Here is a 20,887-nt window from a genome sequence, read left to right as displayed (position 1 = left end):
GCGATGGCGACACGCTTCTTCCTCGATGCGAGACTCTTCTCTTGATGCGGTGCAATGCGTCAGCTACGATGGCTGCGATGGCGACACGCTTCTTCGGCGTTGCGAGACACTTCTTGGATGATGCGAGACGCTTGCGCTCGATGCGATGCTGCAGCGGCGACACACTTTACGAGATGCGATGACAACAGCTCCGACGGCGGCACGCTTCTCCTTCTTGAGTCGCGCCTCCAGCTACTTGCGACACGCAGTCCCTCAGAAGGCCCAGCAACAGCAGCGGGCACTTCCAAAGAACATTGGGGAGCTGGGGGTGAAGTCTGTTGTTCCTGAGACTTCAGCAGGAGGCAAGCTCTATTCCAAGCCCTTGGAGATCTTTTTAAGCACAATTTGAAATAGTCTTTTGTAGTCTTTCTCCTCTCCTTCAGCAGCAAGGCAACCACTGCAGGCCAATCCCCCAGGTCAGAGACAGTACTCCTCCTTACAGCTTTCCCAGTTCCTTCTCCTCCGGCAGAGGTTCTTCTTGTTAGGCAGGATCTAATTTCTTGGGAGCAGGGTCCCAATACTTATACCCCTAATTCCTTTGTTCCTCTGGGGTAGAGGGGCGTTTGCCCAGTCCAACCAGTTCCTGAGCACTTTGTTGACATGACTGACTTTCCATTCAGGGTGCAGGGCAGAGACATCAGCCGCTCCACAAGAGGTGGAGCCAGCATTGTGGTGGCAGAGCACAGCCCTATTCAGAGTCCAGGTGCACTCCTCCCACCCATCTGGATGTCAATCTCTCTATTCACCACCAGGCTACCTAGCCCTGCCCTCTGGAATCCCCCAGCCCTGTCACTCACACAAACCAGACAGGCAGATACACATCATAGCAGAGGCGGGCTGAAATGGTTAGGCAAGCAAATACCAACTTTCTAAAAGTGGTATTTGCAAACAGAGAATATTAAAATAAACTTTACTAAAAGATGTATTTTATTATTCTGAGTTCAGGCATACTAAACTCTATTTTCTACCATGTTCCCTGGGTCTGTTAGGATCATAGGATGTAACAATTCTAACAGCCCATTCTGGCCAATGGGAACAGGTAGCCTTTGTGAGAAAGTGGCTCTGTATATACTGTTCCTTAATAGGTACAGGGAGTCCACAGACCCCAAGTGTTTAACAGAGGTTAAAGTTAGATATAACCTTACTCTCCAAAGTGGTAGCCTGGTCGAGCAGTAAGGCAGTATCAGAGCACAGTGTAAAGCATTTGTTGTACACACTCAGTCAGCAACTAGTTCCACACACTCAATAACTGAACTCTAGGCCAATGGTTTGTTTATAAAAAAATATATGCTTGTTTTATTTTAGAACCAACACTTGGAATTAAAATATACTTTCTCGACAGGAGATGTTTCATAAAAATACTTTTGTATATGCAGTAGACTTTTTAGTAAACAGTTACAAGTAGTTGCAGTAGGCAACTCTATTTCTAAACACAATACATTGAGCTCAATGATAAATTCAGATTATATGCAACAGATTACTTTGTAGATTACTTTTGTAATTCCAGGCTTGTATCCTAGATCCAGTCCTGGGTCAGTTCTCAGAATCAGCTGTTGAAAGTCGACTTTGGTACTGTAATGATTTTTAACTAATATTTAGCTATTTCAAAAGTGAGCACTTAGAAAATATTTCCGAGCAAACAATCAATGATTCCCTATGGAAGGAAATGTAGGTTACAGGTACAGTAGGTTATCGTTACTTTTGTAATCCAGTACTGGGTGTCTAGACTCAGTACTGGGACATTTATCCAAAACAGGTAAGTAATTACGTTTTCAGATGTTATACGATTTTTGAGGAATATTTAGAAATTGCAGAAATCATCACTTAGAAGAAATTTCACAGAAAAGCAGTCAATGGTTTCCTATGGAAGAAAAATGAGTTGAAGGTAAGTATAGTTGTGGGTACTTTTCAGAGTCAGGGCTGGGCACCAAGATCCAGCACTGGGAGCTCACCTAAGAGCAGGTGAGTAAATTCGTTTTTGTCACTCGACTGATTTTTGGTGATTATTTTGAGTTTTGAAAAGTCCACACTTAGAAGAATTTTCAAGAAAAAGCCAGTCAATGTTACCCTATGAGGAAAATGAAGTTAGCGGTTTAAGGGTAAGTACTCGACTGGCAGAGTTGAAGTTCTGGGCATAGACTCAGGGGTCCCCCAGTGTCAGGTAGGTACAGTTGGTTCACCCTCAGCGGTTTCAGGACGGCCGGGTGCAGAGAGAGTTAGGCCCAATGTTATCCTATGAGGGATAGGGGGGGCCTTGGTTGGTGGCTGCTGTCTGGCAAGCCACGCGGCTGTGGGAGCTGGGCTCCTGGTCACTTACTCAGGGCAAGTGGGGAAGTAGGTTAAAGTAGAGTTTTCACTGCCAGGGCCACTCGGGCGGCTGGGTGCAGGGTGCTTTTGAGCCGTCGGGTGCTCAATTGATTTCTATGGGAAATCTCCGGTTTGGAAAAATACTGCAGGCTCTGGGACGAGGACTCTTCAGGTGCCACCACCACTTCGAGAGGTAAGTTGGGTAGTTGGAGGATAGGTAGGTACCCCGGGATTGGACACAGAGGGCCGTGGGGCGCCGGGTGCAGGGGTGCCTTTTGGTGTCGGGAAATCTTACCCTCTGTTGATCGCGGTTGGGGTGGCACTCTGTTCTGAGGCTGCAGGCTTCTCCTGGATTGTCGAGGGGGGTCCTTGGGTGCCGGACTTGGGGTCACAGTCGCCGTGGGGTCGTCCTCGTGGGTTTAGTTCACTCCGGCACCGGCCAGGCTTGGCGGGTGCAGAGTGGGCTGGAATCGCGGTTCCGGGCTGCTGCCAGGGGTGAAAGGTAGGTTCTGAGTAGAGCCTCTACTCATGGGAGTCCCAGGGGATCAGAGTTCAAAGGTAGCCAGGTCCTCCGGGGTTTCTGAGGTTGCTGGCCACAAGAGAAGCCGGGTTTGTAGCAGGAGCAGGTTCGAGGTCGACAGGCCGGTAGGGCTGGGGCCAAAGCAGTTGGAGTCTCCCTCTCCTTCACAGCTGCAGGGCAGGTCTCCGTTTCTTCTTGCTCTTCTTGTAGTTTCGGAATCTGGAATCTGGGGAAGGAAGGTTCAGGGTGCCCCTAAATACTAGATTTAGGGGCGTTACAGGTAGGTGAAGGCCAGGGACCAATGGGTCCTTGTCCTGGGGTGGGTAAACCCCCTATCCTGCCTCTCTCCTGTGGGAGGGGGGCAGTAGCCTAATCCTGATAGGGTAGGGCCTCCCATCTTCAAGATGGCGAGAGCCCGGAGATGTGCTTCAACTCGCCTCCCCCACCTGAGGGGTGGGGTAGGCAGGCTGGCACATCCCCTGTCCTTGTATGGGGTTTCCGGCCAAGCTTCCCGCCAGAGTGGGGGGGTTGCAGTGGCCTGGGGAAACTCCTAGAGGCGGCAGACCTTTGAAGCTTCCCTTTGCTCATCCTGGGGGAGGAGATTTATCACCTCACCCAGGATGTGCATTGTTGCAGGCCCGGGAGAACAGGGGCTCTCCCACCCAGGGGTCCAGCAACGTGTCTGCTGTGTGGCAGCCTGGGCAGCCTCAGAGCAGACGTGGATTGTAGGTTAGTTGTAAGGGGGCATCTCTAAGATGCCCTCTGGGGTGCTTGGTACATTAAATCCCACACTGGCATCAGTGTGGGTTTAATGTGCTGAGAAGTTTGATACCAAACTTCCTAGTCTTCAGTGTTGCCATTATGGTTCTGTGGAGCTCGTGTTTGACGAGCTCTCAGCACCATGTACTCTTAAATGGCAGCACTGCACTTACAGTGCCCGGGAATGGACCTGGGTACTGTAGGGGCACAGGGCTCCTGCTCCTGTGCCCACACCATGGGCATAAGGCACCCAGCCAGAGGGGTGGCTGACATATGCCTTGGCAGTGTAGGTAATGGGCATGGCACACAGAGATGTGTGCCATGTCGACTCTTCATTTTGTCCTGCACCCAGACACTCAGCCTGTAAAGACAGTGTGTGTGTGTAAGGGTACAGGGCCTCCAAGGGTGGCACAATGAGTGCTGCAGCCCTTAGGGGCCTTTCCTGGTCACAAGGCCCTGGGTACCTAGGGTACCATTTACCAGGGGCTGACATGTGGCCAGGGTTTGCCAATTTGGAGTTTGTGTGTTTTAAGGAAGGAACATAGGCCCTGGGCACCTGATTGGCAGGAGTCCAGGGTACACTCAGTCAAAGTACATTCAGCAATTTAGCAAAAAGTGGGGGCATACCATGCAAGAAAGATGGCACTTTCTCACAGCCTTGCAATAGTGAAAAACGAAAATGGCTGTAATTCAATATTCGGACATGCCACACACATCAGGGCTTGTCCTACCTTATGCTTACAATGCACCCTGCCCTTGGGCCTACCATAGGGGTGACTAATATGAAGTTAAGGGAAGGTTTAGGGACTGGCAAGTGGGTGCACTTGCCCAGTCAGCATGACAGTACCAGACTGCGTGCAGGTTCTGCAATGGCAGACCTTGGACACATTTTACGAGGCCGCTTCTGTGGGTGGCACAACCAGTGCTGCAAGCCCACCAGCAGCATTTGTATTTACAAGCCCTGGGCACTCCTGGTGCACTTTACTGGGGTCTGACAGTAAACCAAATAAGCCAATCATGGAATCCAACCAACATATACATTTTAAATAGGGAGCACTTGCACGGTGGCACTGGTTGGCAGTGGCACAGTGCTCTGAGCAGCTAACACCAGCAAAACACATGAGGCACAGAGACAAAAAGTGGAAGGGAGACTCACGCCAAGGTGGCAGGTCTAACACTTACTCAGTGCTGGATCCTGGATTCAGCACTGGGACATTTCCTGAAAACAGTTGAGAAAATGCGTTTTGGTTATTCGGCTGATTTTTAAGGAATATTTTTAATTTTCAAAAGTCGACACTTAAAAACTTTTTGGGAGAAAAAGTGTCAATGTTATTCTATGAGGAAAAGTGAGTTATCGGTTGCCAGGTAGGTAATCAGTCTTTTGAGTTAGGGTTCTGGGGTAAGACTCAGGGGTCTCCCAGGGTCAGTGATGCACGGTTGTTGCACTCCCAGTGGCACTAGGGCGGCCGGGTGCAGAATGTTGAGACCCAATGTTCTCTTATGGGGATTAGGGGGGCTCCGGTTGGTGGCTGCTTGCAACAGGCCACGGGGTTCTGGAAGCAAAGCTCCTAGGGTTAAGCTCAAGGCATGTTGGGCTCCAAGTTGGCACCAAAGGGGCACCCTCAGCGGCGCTAGGGCAGCCGGGTGCTATTTTGAGGTCGGGTGCCGTGTTTTCAATAGGGATTCTCCAGTACAACACAACACTGCGGGCTCTGGGACGAGGATCTTCCTGGAGTGACCACCACCTCGAGGGGTAAGTTGGGATGTAGAGGAATGGTTAGACACCAATGGGTTGGACACACAAGGCCGTGGGGCGTCGGGTGCAGGGGTGCCTTTGGACGTCGATTTTTCTTACCCACTCTGGTCGCGGAAGGGGGTGGTCTCCTGGATTGAGGCTGCAGGCGTCGTTAGGAGGCTTTAGGCAGGTCGGCGGATCTCCGGTCAGATCGCCGGGGGGACCTCCTTGTGGTGTTTGTCCACTCGAGCCCGGGCTGGATTCGGCGGGTGCAGTGTGTGCGGGATTCGCGGTTCCTGGCTGGCACCAGAAGCTGCAGTTCAAACACGTCCGGGGTTCACAGGAGAAACAGCTTGGAAAGTGAAGGCAGGCAGGTCCTCCGGGGTTTTTGAGGTTGCTGTCCGCTGGACACGCCGTGGTTTTTGCAGGAGCAGGTTCGAGGGGAGACAGACCGGTAGGGCTAGGGCCAAGTCAGTGGACGTCGTCCTCTTGTTAGCTCTGCACGGCTTGTCGTCCTTCTCTTCTTGTGGTTGCTGGATCTGAGGAAGGAAGGTTTAGCATGCCCCTAAATACTAAATTTAGGGGCGTTACTGGTAGGTTAAGGGCAGGGACCAATGGGTCCCTTCCCTGGGGTGGGTACACCCCCTATTCTGCCACTCTTCAGTGGCAGGGGGGAGGAGCCTGTCCCTGGTTGGCTGGGTCCCCCATCCTCAAGAAGGAGGGGACTCGAGGTTGTGCTTCACCTCGCCTCCCTCACCTGAGGGGGGAGTTGGCAGAGGTTGGCACACCTCTCTTCCTCACTTGTTTTCCCGCAGGTTCTCCCGCCCAAAGTGGGGGGGTAGAACCAGTGGGGACCAGTTGCTGAAAGCAGCAAATGGTCTGGAGAGGCTCACAAAGGCGGCATGCCTTTGAAGCTTCCCCATCGTGAACCCTGCCCATCCTGGGGTAGGAGGCTTGGCACCTCGTCCGAGGATGTGCATTGTTTCAGGCCCCCCGAGAGCAACAGGCTCTCGACCCAGGGGTCCAGAAACATGTCTGGTGGTGGCAGCCTGCGCAGCCACTTAGTCAGGTCACTGGTAGTTGGTCGTGTTTTAGGGGGCATCTCTAAGATGTCCTCTGTGGTGCATTTTACATTAAATCCCACACTGGCATCAGTGCGGGTTTAATGTGCTGAGAAGTTTGATACCAAACTTCTCAGTCTTCAGTGTTGCCATCATGGTGCTGTGGAGTTCGTAATGACAACCATATCATTTCAAACAAAATATATTGTTTTTCAAAAATGTGTTGACTATTTAATTTTGAAAAACGATATGTTTTGTTTGAAATTATATGAATATGCTTTGAAGCACATATAAAAACAAGAATAATAAAAAACTTTCTTGAGCTAAACAAGCAAAACCTGTTTTAACCCCTTCGACGCTCATGACGGAACGGTTCCGTCATGAGCGTCGGTTGAGCTGTGCTCATGACGGAACCGTTCCGTCATGACCACGCCCGCGCAAGCAGCAGTCAGCACCGCGGGGGAATCAGCCCCGCATGGAAGGGGTTAAAACTATTAATCAATGACGTGAAGTCCATTTAGCTGTGCACGCTTCAGTCCAAGTCGCCTTAGGGACTTGGCCACAGTTACTCATATGCCGCATGCTAGGCAGGCATCTTAGAAGTGTTCCTCATACGCAGCTGCTAGGCAGGCATCTTGTAAGTGTGGCACGCTGATCATTCTCAATGTTGAAAATTCTGACTAAGTGAATAACCTCTGGAGTGTGCAGTCTACCCCAATTTTCCTTCATGTCTGGTATCCTAGGCATAATATGAGGCCACCAACAAGTAGAGTGTGTGGAACTGCTCGCATCGCATGAATATAATAAGAAAATGACAATTGAAACCCACCCCTCACTTCAGTCCCTCATATCGGTTGAACTATCCACTTCCCCCTTCTACCCACCCCAACTCAGTCTTCTGAACCAAACCCAGGAATACATCCCTCAGGGCGCCAGGAGGCCTTGCAAACGCTCCAGCTGTAGGTATCTGGGTGGCCGAGAAGTGAAGGCAGTGGCCACAGAGGGCATGGTGATTGGCAGGAATACAGAGTGACTGTAGCTAGGCCGGGGCCATACCAGATAGTCAGTGGAACAGTACTGCAGTACAGCATGGCGAAGCGGGCCCCAACAACGCAGAACTGGGTCCCAGTTATTGCTGAGGCAGCTGTCCCCGTGGTCTTAGATGACCCTAGACAGGACTCAAGGAGGCAGGAGTTTAGGTGCCACGTTCAGGGCCTCCTTGAGGTCTGTGAAAAGGCAGTCCAGCCCCAGTAAGGGCGGAAGGTCCATGCTGGTCCCAGGTGGCATGCCCAGTCTCAATTTCCCCCTCGGCCAGCAGTTGCTGCACCGCTCGTTAACCATCCCTGTCATACCCCCTGCTCACCAGGCTTGTCCGCAGGCCACCCATCGCCGGGATAGCAGCAGGGTTCAGGGAAAGGTGGTCAGCAAAGGACTCCAATGCGCCCCAGGAGCAGGCCATGCCACAACACTTCCAGGCCCCAGAAGGTTGCTCTGCCGGAAGCGGGTCGTCTCCGCGTCAAGGCGACCCCGTAAAGTATCGGAGCAAGCTCAACGGGGCCGGTCACCCTTCCAGAGTAAATCCACCTCTGGTTAGGGGCTCATGGTGCTCCGGCAAACCGATTGTGCCGTTTATTTTCTCAGCTGGCAGAGCTGCTTTCGGAAGCAGCCATCTCACTGTGCGGCTCTCTGGCACCACCACATCTCTGCTGACATTAAGTATATACATCATTTGCATGGTCCCCACTTTCTCACTACTAGCGACTCCAGACTCTCACTCCTCTGCTGTGCCAGAAACAAGACTCCAGACTCGCACTCCTCTGCTGTGCCGGAAACAAGACTCCAGACTCGCACTCCTCTGCTGTGCCGGAAACAAGACTCCAGACTCGCACTCCTCTGCTGTGCCGGAAACAAGACTCCAGACTCGCACTCCTCTGCTGTGCCGGAAACAAGACTACAGACTCTCACTCCTCTGCTGCGCGGAAACAAGACTCCAGACTCGCACTCCTCTGCTGCGCCGAAACAAGACTCCAGACTCTCACTCCTCTGCTGTGCAGAAACAATTTCACAACGGAGTCCGTTTACATCTGCATCCCCTACTAAGGAAGGAGTCCCTGCATACCACGTAACTCAAACTCTTCAAAGAAAACCAGCTTGCAAGTCCAAGCCAAACAGTAGATGGCAGGAGTATGCAAAGTATATGAATCTACAGCACTACAAACTACTGAGCGATGCTTACAGGGTAAGTAACCTATTCTTACCGCCTTATTGGTGCTGCTGATGCATACATTGATCGTTCGCGTTTTAATCTGTGGATGTAACGCGTCTCTTTGTTTTGGATCTTTGCAGCCGTCGTACAGCGATCTAGCAGCGAATCCCAAGGTTTTAAAGTGGATGACGGACCTCACGAAGCTGAGGAAGCAAATCAAAGGTATGATATACGGGACAACATTTAATTTATTCTTGACACTTCAAAGAATGAATGTAAAAATATCAACTTGACTACCTAAGCCTTTGGATACCATCTGATGTCATACACAAATGTTGTAAAATCGTAGGCTGGTAGTAAAGTGCAGATCATGAATAGCAAATGGTAAACTAATTAACATCACAAGTGAAGATCAGTGGTTTGCAGATGAAAATGGTACCACAGGGCACTGTGACCAGAGAAGGCCTCTAAGGGCTGCAGCACTTATTGTGCCACCCTTGGGGGCCCTGTGCCACACACACACACACACACGCATGCGCACACACACACACACACACTCACTCACTCCTCCTCCTCCTACACCCCACTGCCCTGGCATAGGTCAGTCACCCCTCTAGCTGGGTGCACTATACCAGTGGTGAGGGTACAGGTGCATGGACCCTGTACCCCCACAGTGTCGAAGTCCATTTTTAGACATTGTAAGTGCAGTGCTGCCATTAAGAGTATATGGTGCTGGGAGTTGGTCCTTACGAACTCCACAGCACCATGTTGGCTACACTGAAGACTGGGAAGTTTGGTATCAAACTTCCCAGCACATTAAACCCACACTCATGCCAGTGTGGGATGTAATGAAAAATACACACAGAGGGCATTGTCACAGATGCCCCCTGAAAACGAACCCACCACTAGTGACCCGACTGAGTGGCTACGCAGGCTGCCACCACCAGACATGTTTCTGGACCCCCAGGTCGAGAGCTGCTGCTCTCGAGGGCCTGAAACGATGCACATCCTGGAACGAGGTGCAAAAGCATCCTTTGCCTGAACGGGCAGGGTTCACGAAGGGGAAGCTTCAAAGGCATGCCGCCTCTGTGAGCTTCCCCAGGCCCCTTGCTGCTTTCAGCAACTGGTCCCCACTGGTTCTGACCCCCACTTCGGGCGGCAGAACATGTGGCCTGAGATACCACGCTTCAATGCAGTTTTAGGGAAAGAACCTAAGCCCTGGGTACCCATGCAGAAAGAGGGCACTTTATCACAACATGCACCAGACACGTGCAGTGCACACCACTGCATCTACTTCCAGCGAGGGAAAGATCCAGGTTCTGTTGAGCACGGTGGATCTGGGATTGGGCAGACGGCTGTTCCCCCCCCCCTTTGCTAGGAATCCTGCGGGCTGTTGTTCAGCTGTTGCAGTCGCCCGCCTCTTATGAAGAGACTTATCTCAGCTGTTGTGTATAGTCCCTCACTGGGCACCTCCAAGAGACTTGCAGAGTCATGTCCCTAGACCAGCGTGGGTGCCTTGTTGGACTTTGAGAGACTGGAGCTATGACTCCTGCGGCAGATATCACTGCAATGAGGCGTGTTCGCATCCTACCATTTATTATGCAGTACATTAAAGGAGTTTATTCTCCCGTTGGGTTTTGTTTCCTTAGCAAAAAATAGAAATTATACTCTTGTGTTGAGTGCAAATCCTGCTGCAGTGATGGTGAAGCTAAGTGAAGTCTTGCTAGACTGCGAGTGAGACTCCGCGCCTGAGGTCAGTTTGAGAATGTTCAGGGCCTTCAATGTTTGCTGCAGTGTGAGGTCGTACGGGGTCACACGGGGTTTGGCTGCACAAAGTCCACTGGTAGCTGACATGAATTACCCTCCAATGTTGCTAACTCCTAAGCTGCTAGTGTTATTTATCTTTCCATTTCACTGGACGCTGCTGTGTGACCGATTAAAAATGTCATTTTATCGGAAAGAAGGGCTGATCGCATGACTGGCTAATTGTGGCAACATGCAGTATGTTTGAGCTTGTGGCTACACTCTGCAGCTAAAGACGCAGTTTTAATTTGAGCTCACCAATAAATAATGAAAAATGTGAGGAGTCTCATTGCAAATATGCAGTACATAAGGAAAACGTATTCATTTTCTAGTAGTCGAGACTCCAAAGTTCACTGACAATTCGTGTCTTGTTTTTTCTGAAGTATTTGTTTTTTGAGCTGTTGGTAGTTCTCTGTATTTGCTTCAGGCAGCTGACTTTTTGTCTTTATCGTGGTGAACTAATGCACTTGTCTTGTTTTCTGAAATCAAGATGCAAAGCATAAAAGCCCAGATAGCGATTTGGACCCTCAGACTCGCCCTCGAAGTAATACGCTCCCCAAAAGTTTTGGTTCATCTTTGGATCACGAAGATGAAGACGATGCGGAGGAGGCACGAGTTGAAAAGAAACCTACCCGTGAAGACACCCTGGAGCTCATTTTAAAAAAATTGAAAGAAAAGCGTGCGGAGCACGGCCTTCCAGAAGAGATGAAGGTTTGTAGCCGAGGGTTGCATTTGTCGCACCTTTCCCACATTGCAGTCATAACCTCTCCATTGTTGGCAAAGGTTTGTTCATATTCCTTGCTCTGTCCATCGCTGCTCGAGGAAGAGCCCTGTTGTGCGTAGAGCCAGTGTAGACTTGAATTAGTTCTGAGGCAGTTGCAATCTTGATTTTTCAGTGCATTTATTTGTGAATATTTCTGCGCCCGATCTAAAAGTTTATAACCATTCCAAAAATTGTCACAGATTTCGGTATTACTCATTTTTAAGGATCATTGTTACCTGTTAACCCTGCATAGGTTTGATAATGTCAAACACTTTGCAGGTTATGAAATAAAGTCTTATTAAAGGTACAGTAAAAAAAGTGTCTTCCATCTCCAGACTTGGTAACATTGATCTTGGTTTTTACTCTGTATAGATCATGACTAAAGACAACTTGGCCGAAGAGAAAACATCCCTGCAGAAGAGTCTACTTTACTACGAGAGCCTACACGGCCGGCCGGTGAGAGGTTTCATTTCTGTCGTTGTCTTTGCCATGTACCACTGTACCAGCATAAATGTACATAGCTCCGATATGGGTGGTCAGCTTTGGTGTTTTCTACTGTGTAGATGTTGAGGGGCCCATTTCTGCAGCCACTGTCGGGAAGCGATAGAGGTGGGGCAGGTGAGTGCCTCGGTGGATAGACCCCACCCCAGGGCTCCATCTGCAGGATCATGTTCCTGCTTCCTGGACCACACAAGCCAAACCAGGAGCTCCAGTGTTCAGGTGTTCTCCTCGCAGCCAGTGCAAGTGTCTTGACTTTAGTGGTTCTTTCGATTACTGGCAGATCAGCGGCACGCCTTGGAGTTGTAGAAGATTAGACTGGCTCCATTTCAACCAGTCAGTTTGGGATTCTGCTACAGTGGTTGGTTTTGGAGTAGTCTGATTGGCTGAAGCCCAGTCTGCATTTATTTAGTGTGGTACACAGAGGCGGTGCCTTGTGTAAAATGGTGTCCAGTGGAAGTAGGGAAGTAAATCCAAGTGCGGGCAAAACCTGGTATTGCTCCATGTCATGCTGAAAGTATTGGAGGCATGCAAGTTCATTCTATCTAGTTGGCCAAGACGAGGCACACTGTGTGGAGTAGGACGCTGGACCTCTATCCAGTGCATCGAGACGGGTGGACAGTGTGCAGAGGAGGGCTCAGACATGACACCAGGTGGACAGTGTCCAGAGGAGCGGTCAGACATGACCGTGGGTGGACAGTGTGCAGAAGAGGTGTCAGACATGACAGTGGGGGGACAGTGTGCAGAGGAGGGGTCAGACATGACACCGGGTGGAGAGTGTCCAGAGGAGGGGTCAGACATGACACCGGGTGGAGAGTGTGCACAGAAGGGGTCAGACATGACACAGGATGTAGTGTGCGCATGAAGGGGTCAGACATGACCCCAGGTGGAGAGTGTGCACAGAAGGGGTCAGACATGACACAGGATGTAGTGTGCGCATGAAGGGGTCAGACATGACCCCGGGTGGAGAGTGTGCGCATGAGGGGGTCAGACATGACACCGGGTTGAGAGTGTGCGCATGAGGGGGTCAGACATGACACCGGGTGGACAGTGTGCACAGAAGGGGTCAGACATGACACAGGATGGATAGTGCGCATGAGGGGGTCAAGACATGACACAGGATGGAGAGTGTGCGCATGAGGGGGTCAGACATGACACGGGGTGAACAAAGCGGTACAAAAGGGGGTGGTGATGGACGGAGCATCAGAACCAATCAAACACTCACACCCAGTCAACAGATCTGGGTTTGATCCATCACCGTTCTTTAGCCCACTCTGCCACCCCAGTTCAGACATGGCCATATGCAAATCAGTCTGACCCTGTGCCTCATGGGAACAGTCCAGCCCGAACTGCCAAGCCATGCCTTCCCTGGACCGGAAACAAGCTTCCTAGGACCGGTTTCTGGCATTTCAGCCGTCTTCAGCCAGGCTTGCTTGAATCCAGTGGCAAAGTGAGCAAGGGACTCACGTCTGAGCATACCCTGCCAACTTAGGGCGAACAAAGCGGTACAAAAGGGGGTGGTGATGGACGGAGCATCAGAACCAATCAAACACTCACACCCAGTCAACAGATCTGGGTTTGATCCATCACCGTTCTTTAGCCCACTCTGCCACCCCAGTTCAGACATGGCCATATGCAAATCAGTCTGACCCTGTGCCTCATGGGAACAGTCCAGCCCGAACTGCCAAGCCATGCCTTCCCTGGACCGGAAACAAGCTTCCTAGGACCGGTTTCTGGCATTTCAGCCGTCTTCAGCCAGGCTTGCTTGAATCCAGTGGCAAAGTGAGCAAGGGACTCACGTCTGAGCATACCCTGCCAACTTAGGGCGAACAAAGCGGTACAAAAGGGGGTGGTGATGGACGGAGCATCAGAACCAATCAAACACTCACACCCAGTCAACAGATCTGGGTTTGATCCATCACCGTTCTTTAGCCCACTCTGCCACCCCAGTTCAGACATGGCCATATGCAAATCAGTCTGACCCTGTGCCTCATGGGAACAGTCCAGCCCGAACTGCCAAGCCATGCCTTCCCTGGACCGGAAACAAGCTTCCTAGGACCGGTTTCTGGCATTTCAGCCGTCTTCAGCCAGGCTTGCTTGAATCCAGTGGCAAAGTGAGCAAGGGACTCACGTCTGAGCATACCCTGCCAACTTAGGGCGAACAAAGCGGTACAAAAGGGGGTGGTGATGGACGGAGCATCAGAACCAATCAAACACTCACACCCAGTCAACAGATCTGGGTTTGATCCATCACCGTTCTTTAGCCCACTCTGCCACCCCAGTTCAGACATGGCCATATGCAAATCAGTCTGACCCTGTGCCTCATGGGAACAGTCCAGCCCGAACTGCCAAGCCATGCCTTCCCTGGACCGGAAACAAGCTTCCTAGGACCGGTTTCTGGCATTTCAGCCGTCTTCAGCCAGGCTTGCTTGAATCCAGTGGCAAAGTGAGCAAGGGACTCACGTCTGAGCATACCCTGCCAACTTAGGGCGAACAAAGCGGTACAAAAGGGGGTGAACTGTGTGCAGAGAAGGGGTCAGACATGACACCGGATGGAGAGTGTGCGCATGAGGGGCTCAGACATGACACTGGGTGGAGAGTGTGCAGAGAAGGGGTCAGACATGACACCGGATGGAGAGTATGCGCATGAGGGGGTCAGACATGACACCGGGTGGAGAGTGTGCGCATGAGGGGGTCAGACATGACCCCGGGTGGACAGTGTGCAGAGGAGGCGGTCAGCCATGACCCCAGGTGAAGAGTGGATGCAAAGGAAGGGGATGGGGCATAATGCAGACCAGAAATGGCACGGTAGAGCGGGAGCGAAGGCATGATACTGTGTGAGAATGATGTGGAGCAGGAGAGCGTGGGGGATGGCCGAGGGTGGACAGTGCAGTGGGAGGTGTGAGGCATATTGCTGATACCGGGAGGGCTGGGTAGTGTATAACACCTGAAGCCCCATGGGCTCCGAGTTGGTGATAGGCGGCCCAGCAGGACAATAGTTTTCCAAGTTTACTTATTTTTTATGATCCGGAGCTCCTGTGGAGGGCCACTTAATAAAATACTACAGATAAATCGAAAAATACATTTCTTCCCCCAAAAATTCACATACTTAAAAATACCTCCGAAAAACATTTTATAGTTGATATGAAACCAAATGCAGGAGAGAACGTGGCCTAGCGGGAGCTAGAGAGGCTTCTGGCCGCAGGATGAGAGCCTTTCATACAAAAAATAAAATAAGCCGTAAAGAACTTGCCATAAGCAAAGAAAAAAACAAATATATGTATACATTTCACTCCTTCACTAATTCAAACAATAGAAAATATGTATGAATCTGTGAAATGCTGTGGGTTGATGCCAAGACCCGAGGAAAGACCCAGGAAGCTAATGACTGAAGGAGGCTGACCCAAAGTCTCTTTTGTACATTGTGTTAAGTGTTGTGTGCAGACAATAGGTATTACCAGCCAGATAAAGCTGTCTTAGCCAGACCTAAACATTGTGGCTGCATTAAGTTTCAAAGATGGGGTAGCGAAAGGGCTAATGCACCTGTTCTAGTGTGGAAATAACTGCTTTAAACCCCAGGTTGTGACTAGTGCTGTGCTGGTGGTTAACATCCTCGGGGGTCACTGTGGATAATTGCTGAATCTCTCTTCTGCAGGTAACTAGAGAAGAAAGGCAAGTCGTGAAGCCTCTGTATGACCGCTATCGCCTTGTGAAGCAGATGCTGACGAGGGCCAGTATTACCCCGATTCTGGTAAATTGTCTTACACTCTTGCATTTTATCATCTCTTTTAAAAAGAGTAAGAGCCTGTAGCTATCACCAGAGGAAAACATTCCTGTAAAGCAAAATGGGTATTTAAGATCAGTTTTTATTTTAGAAAGCCTAAATGCAATACGTGGTTTTGTAATAAAGTATTTTCTGCAGGTAGTTAAGGGGTGCTAACAATTTGGAAGAGATGGGCGTTATATGGACCGACCATCATTTCCAGTTGCTACTGGAACCTAACTCGCTTTCCAAGCCAAATAAAGGTGGCATCGCACAGACCTGAAGACCTGCGTGTGCTGCTCCTGGTCGGAGGTTCTCTGTGATCCAAGCGAGAGGGTATTAGTAGTTGTACCATGGAGGAAGCACTGTAGGTTCAGTGCGGTAAGGGGTCATCTAATAAGCAAGAGGGGTTAAGAACTGCGGTTTGGGCACCCCTCCTGCCCTTTTCTAAAGACATGCGTATCTGATGCACACAAGTTCTGTTGCTTTTGCGAGCCCCAAAGTGAAACGGATTAAGGACACATCAGTGCAAACTACTGGACACTGACACTTGGAGGAATCATTTCCTCATAACCTCATGATGACTTTAAGGGACCTTTGGACTTTGCCTTCCATCTGCTGCAGCTTCCTTGAGTCTGTTTTATCTCCTCTGGTGCTGCTTGCCTGTGCTGCTGTTTCTTAAGGTTTTACTCCACTCTGCTGAGGTTTGCTTCGGGTTTTCCTTTTGCCTCTGGTGCCACTCTGGTTCTGGCTTTGCTAGACTCTGGTGCCGTTTATTTTGGACTCTTGCTCTTGCTGGTGACTTTTTCTAGCTCTTCACTAAGTGTTTAGAGGCTTCAGCTGCTCAACGTGGCGTTTTCGTCACTGCATATTCAAAACTCCAGCACATACTCAAGAACTGGTTCTCAGGACTAAAGTTAAATCTTTCTGTTCGAGGCATATGAGCTGCAGATTATACACTGTGCATAGCTCGCCATCTGGTGTTGGGCCCGGATGTTTGCAGTTTGTTTTTCCTCTTGGAAAGTCTTTGGAAGTCACGAGGTTGGTGACTCCTCCTTTGGTTCGTATTGCGCATGGGCTTCGGCTCCATCCTCAGATTGGTTTTTTTCCGCCATCGGGCTCGGATGTAATACTTCGCGCTCCGGTTCCGAACTTTTCCAGTTCAACGATCGACGCAAAATCCTCGCTCATCGAGCTCATTCAGATAATAAATCATCTTAATCACCTTCTCTTCGGCACTTCTTCGATTCCGGTCGTCGACGGTGGCCTTCGGGCCTATTCCGGCTCTGGTCTCGGCTGATGGAAAGAACTCCCTTCACGAAGTGCCCTCGATGTGGGTCCAAGTTTCCCCACACCGATCTCCATGAGGTGTGCAACCTCTGCCTCTCCCCAGAACACGAGGCCCAAGACTGTCCCGCCTGCAAGTCTTTTCGCTCTAAAAAGACTATTCGAGATCGACGGGCTAGACGCAACATGGCGCACTCCTCGACCTCCGCTCCAGTCGACCTCTTCGGGGACGACGTCGAAGCTCCGGGACAGCAAAACATCGAACAGGAGGACGACTACCTCGTCGGCGCTTACGAGGCCGACGACTCAGATGTGGAGAACATCACCCCGGCGCAGCGGGTCGTGAGTACAATGCCCACGCCGATACCGAAAAAGGCTCCGGTCACACCTTCGCCCCCGGGCCTAGGCAAGACCAAGGAAACTGCTTCTCACACCCCGCCTTCGGGCCCGGTAAAGAAGCCTATTAAGCCTTCCGGCAGCTCGGGCTCGAGCCAGACGACCACCGGTGCCGAAAAACACCCTTCGGCACCGAAGAAAAAATCGGCCTCCACACCGGACCCGGTGTCGAAGCCTACTCTTCCGGCGCCGACCAAACCTCACAAGGCCCTCGGCACCGACACTCCCGTGCTGTAGCCTTCTTCGGCACCGAGCAAAAAAGCAAAGGTTCCAAGGAAGCACGGCTTAGATAAGCCTAAAAAGCCGTCGGCCCCGAAAACTTCGGCGCCGACCGAACAACCAGTGTCGCAGGAACTTTTTACACCGGATCCTCTGCAAAAAACACTCACCAAGGATCCAAAGACTGGACACTTGACATTGTCTTCAAAAAAGAGACACTTGGACAAACCAGCTCCACCTCCACCTCCAAAAAGGAAAGACATTGCTACCTCTCCTTTCAGGGTGCCTTCCCCACCTCCTCCACCTCCTCCACTCTCCCCACCTCCACCCCCTCCGCCTCATCGTTCCCCCACATCGTCTCCTGTCCAGACGATTTGGGAGACCCTTATTATGATCCAGCAGATGTGCCAAAAGCCCCCACCCCTACTGGATCTCCAGACCCATGGGACGACTATAACAATCCGGACATCCCAGATGTCCCACAGGATGACCTTTACCCATCTAGGCCATCCCCACCGGAGGATTCCTTAGGCTTTCACCACTTGTTACAAAGGGCGGCACACTACCACGGGGTGGAGTTGCATACTGACCCAGTAGAGGAAGATTTTCTCCTAGACACCTTCGACGATGCACATAGATCTACTGCCATTCTACCTATGTTGAAGAGCGTAATTAAACATGCACCTGAGGTTTTTAAAGACCCAGTCAGGCACAGGGTCCTAAACCCTCGTATAGAGAAGAAATACAAAGCCGCCCCCACAGACCCTTCATACATTTAAGGCCCTGCACCATTGGATTCCCTAGTGGTATCTAAAGCTAGGAAACGCTCTAATTCTCAGGCGTCAGGCGAAGCACCACCACCTGACAAAGAGTCCAAGCTCCTAGACGCGTCAGGGAAGCGCACTGCGTCACAAGCCGCCAATATATGGCGTATCGCCAATACGCAAGCGCTGTTGGCCCGATACGACAGGGCGCATTATGATGAGCTAGAGACCATCATGCACCATCTCCCTGAAAAGTACAAGACTAGGGCTAATGAACTGATTCAAGAGGGAAAAACAATAACTAATACCTCGATACGCTGTGCCCTAGATGCAGCAGATACAGCCTCCAGGGCCATAAACACCAGTGTCCTTCTCCGTCGCCATGCCTGGCTCAGAGTTTCAGGGTTTTTAAACCTGCGGTACAAGCCTCTATATTAAACCACCCATTCGACCAAGATCATCTATTTGGCCCCAAAGTTGATGAAGCCCTCAAAGATGAAGAAAGATACTGACACGGCGAAATCCATGGGAGCCCTACAGTCACATACTCCCAGGCGCTCTTTTTGCCGCTCTTCCTTTCGAGGCACGGGCAGAGGCTACTCCTCGGAAAGTGCATCCACGTCCTACAAATCCCCTCAATCTACCTTCACAAAGGGTTATCAAAGAGGCAGATACAGAGGCAATAATAATAAGGGCAGAGGCAAAACAAATACCGCCCGCTCTGCCACACCGCCTACCCAATGACTTTCCCCCCGCTCCCTCCAGACCATCCCACTCCGGTCGGGGGCAGACTACAACATTTCCTTCACATCTGGGAGACAATCACCTCAGACGGATGGGTGACACAAATTATTCAGTCAGGGTATTGCCTAGAATTGAAGTACTGGGTAATTTAGGAGCCCAGCGGTGCCAGGGGTAGCACCGTATGACTTAGAGTTCTTCCTGTCTTGGACCACAGAAACACAGTCTTGCGGTGGCGTCAAAGATCGTTTTATTATTGACTGCAGCCAGTAACAGCAATCCTAGAAGTACACACGGGTATGTTCTCAGGAGACTGCTCAAACTTACAGAAACGGCCTTCTCCTTATATACAACATATCATGCTTCAGGCACACATTCTTCGTTTTACGATATGGTCATTCATGTGTATCCATTACAAACGAAAAGGCAGAGTCATGATGACCATCCCACATTCCAGTTCAGCCAGCCCACAATTATTTACCCAGCAAGGCTCAGATCCCTCATCGGATACCAGCAGCCCCAATAAACACGGGCATCTCCTGTTGGTAAAACAAGCCATAAAGCAGGAAGAGTCAGGTGTGAAAGAGATTAGCCGAAGGCTTGTGTGGGATGAAAAGGCTTTATGGTGTGTCAAACCCTGATGCTAATCACAGGTGGCCGCAGGAAGGGGAGCTCGTGAGACCGGACTGACCTCGGGCAGTGGAGCCAGTTGGCACAGGTCACAGAGAAGTCAAATAGTAGTCACATGTGTTCTGTGGCCTTTGCCTGTCCCTAATGTGCAGCCTATGTGAGGGCAACCATAAGATGGCTACCGCTCTAAAATGGAACCCACGAAGTCAATGTGTAATATCGTATACAAAGTGCATGTATCAATGAAACGCTATGCAAAACACTTGTACATACCGCATTGGCCATTCACGGTTCGCTGATACCGAAATAGGCAGGGTAGGGCCATGCCTCCTACGTGGTCCCAAATTTCAAAGTACCACAGAATTAACATCTACCCCCTCAAACATTCCACCCAGGCACCGCCCTATGTCTCAAGAACACACTGCGCTACTAAAACGAGAGGTGATCTCCCTCCTGCAAAAAGGAGCCATAGAACAGGTCCCCATAAATCAACAAAATTTAGGGGTCTACTCCCTGTACTTTCCGATTCCAAAGACAGACGAGACTCTACGACCTATCCTAGATCTCAGACCTCTAAACACTTGCATACATTCAGACCATTTTCACATGGTAACCCTTCAACAGGTTCTTCCACTTCTCTGCCAGAACGATTTTCTCACCACTCTGGACTTGAAGACTCGTACTTTCACATCCCAGTACACCAGTCTCACAGAAAGTACCTCAGATTTGTGGTGGACGGGCAACACTACCAGTTCAAGGTGCTCCCGTTCGGGGTAACAACAGCACCAAGGGTATTCACAAGTGCCTAGCAGTAGTGGCGGCACACCTCAGAAGACAGCACGTTCACGTCTTCCCGTATCTGGACGACTGGCTAATAAAAGCCACGTCCTACTAACAATGTGTGCAACATACCGCCGCTACAGTCCAACTACTTCACCAGCTAGGTTTCACGGTGAACAATCAAAAATCCCACCTGGTACCTTCACACACAAAACAATAACTTGGTGCCACCATAGACACCTCAAAAGCCGTAGCCTATCCCAATCCTGCCAGGATTGCAAAAATACAGGCTCTGCGTCAAAAATTCTTATGTCAACACTCTCTCCCAGCAAGAGTGTTTATGCAACTGATAGGGATGATGGCCTCTTGCATCTTCATAGTGCCCCATGCAAGACTCCAGATGCGTCCACTCCAAGAGTGCTTAGCGCGCCAATGGAACCAGGCCCAGGGGCAACTGACAGATCTGGTGTTGGTGGACGGTTGCACCCATCGCTCTCTGCAGTGGTGGAGCACCACAAACCTTTCCAGAGGTCGACCGTTCCTGGACCCGATTCCACAAGTAATACTAACAACAGACCCATCGCTCTCCGGCTGGGGAGCTCATCTGTTACATCTC

General features: G+C 50.6%; 1 protein-coding gene across 4 annotated transcripts in view; it reads left to right on the top strand.

Annotated features, from left to right (window-relative positions):
* Window positions 1–20,887, top strand: part of FAM13B (family with sequence similarity 13 member B) — a 446,070-nt gene that overhangs the window by 327,134 nt on the left and 98,049 nt on the right. For all 4 annotated transcript variants that reach the window (XM_085630302.1, XM_085630303.1, XM_085630304.1 and 1 more), the window contains 4 exons: window positions 8,768–8,849; window positions 10,921–11,141; window positions 11,566–11,649; window positions 15,347–15,442. In XM_085630302.1, coding sequence (XP_085486428.1) covers window positions 8,768–8,849; window positions 10,921–11,141; window positions 11,566–11,649; window positions 15,347–15,442 — 483 coding nt within the window. The remainder of the gene's footprint in view (window positions 1–8,767; window positions 8,850–10,920; window positions 11,142–11,565; window positions 11,650–15,346; window positions 15,443–20,887) is intronic.

This window comes from Triturus cristatus, chromosome 10 (genome assembly GCF_964204655.1).
Source record: "Triturus cristatus chromosome 10, aTriCri1.1, whole genome shotgun sequence".
Classification (NCBI taxonomy): domain Eukaryota; kingdom Metazoa; phylum Chordata; class Amphibia; order Caudata; family Salamandridae; genus Triturus; species Triturus cristatus.
This window is presented reverse-complemented; position numbering and strand designations above follow the sequence as displayed.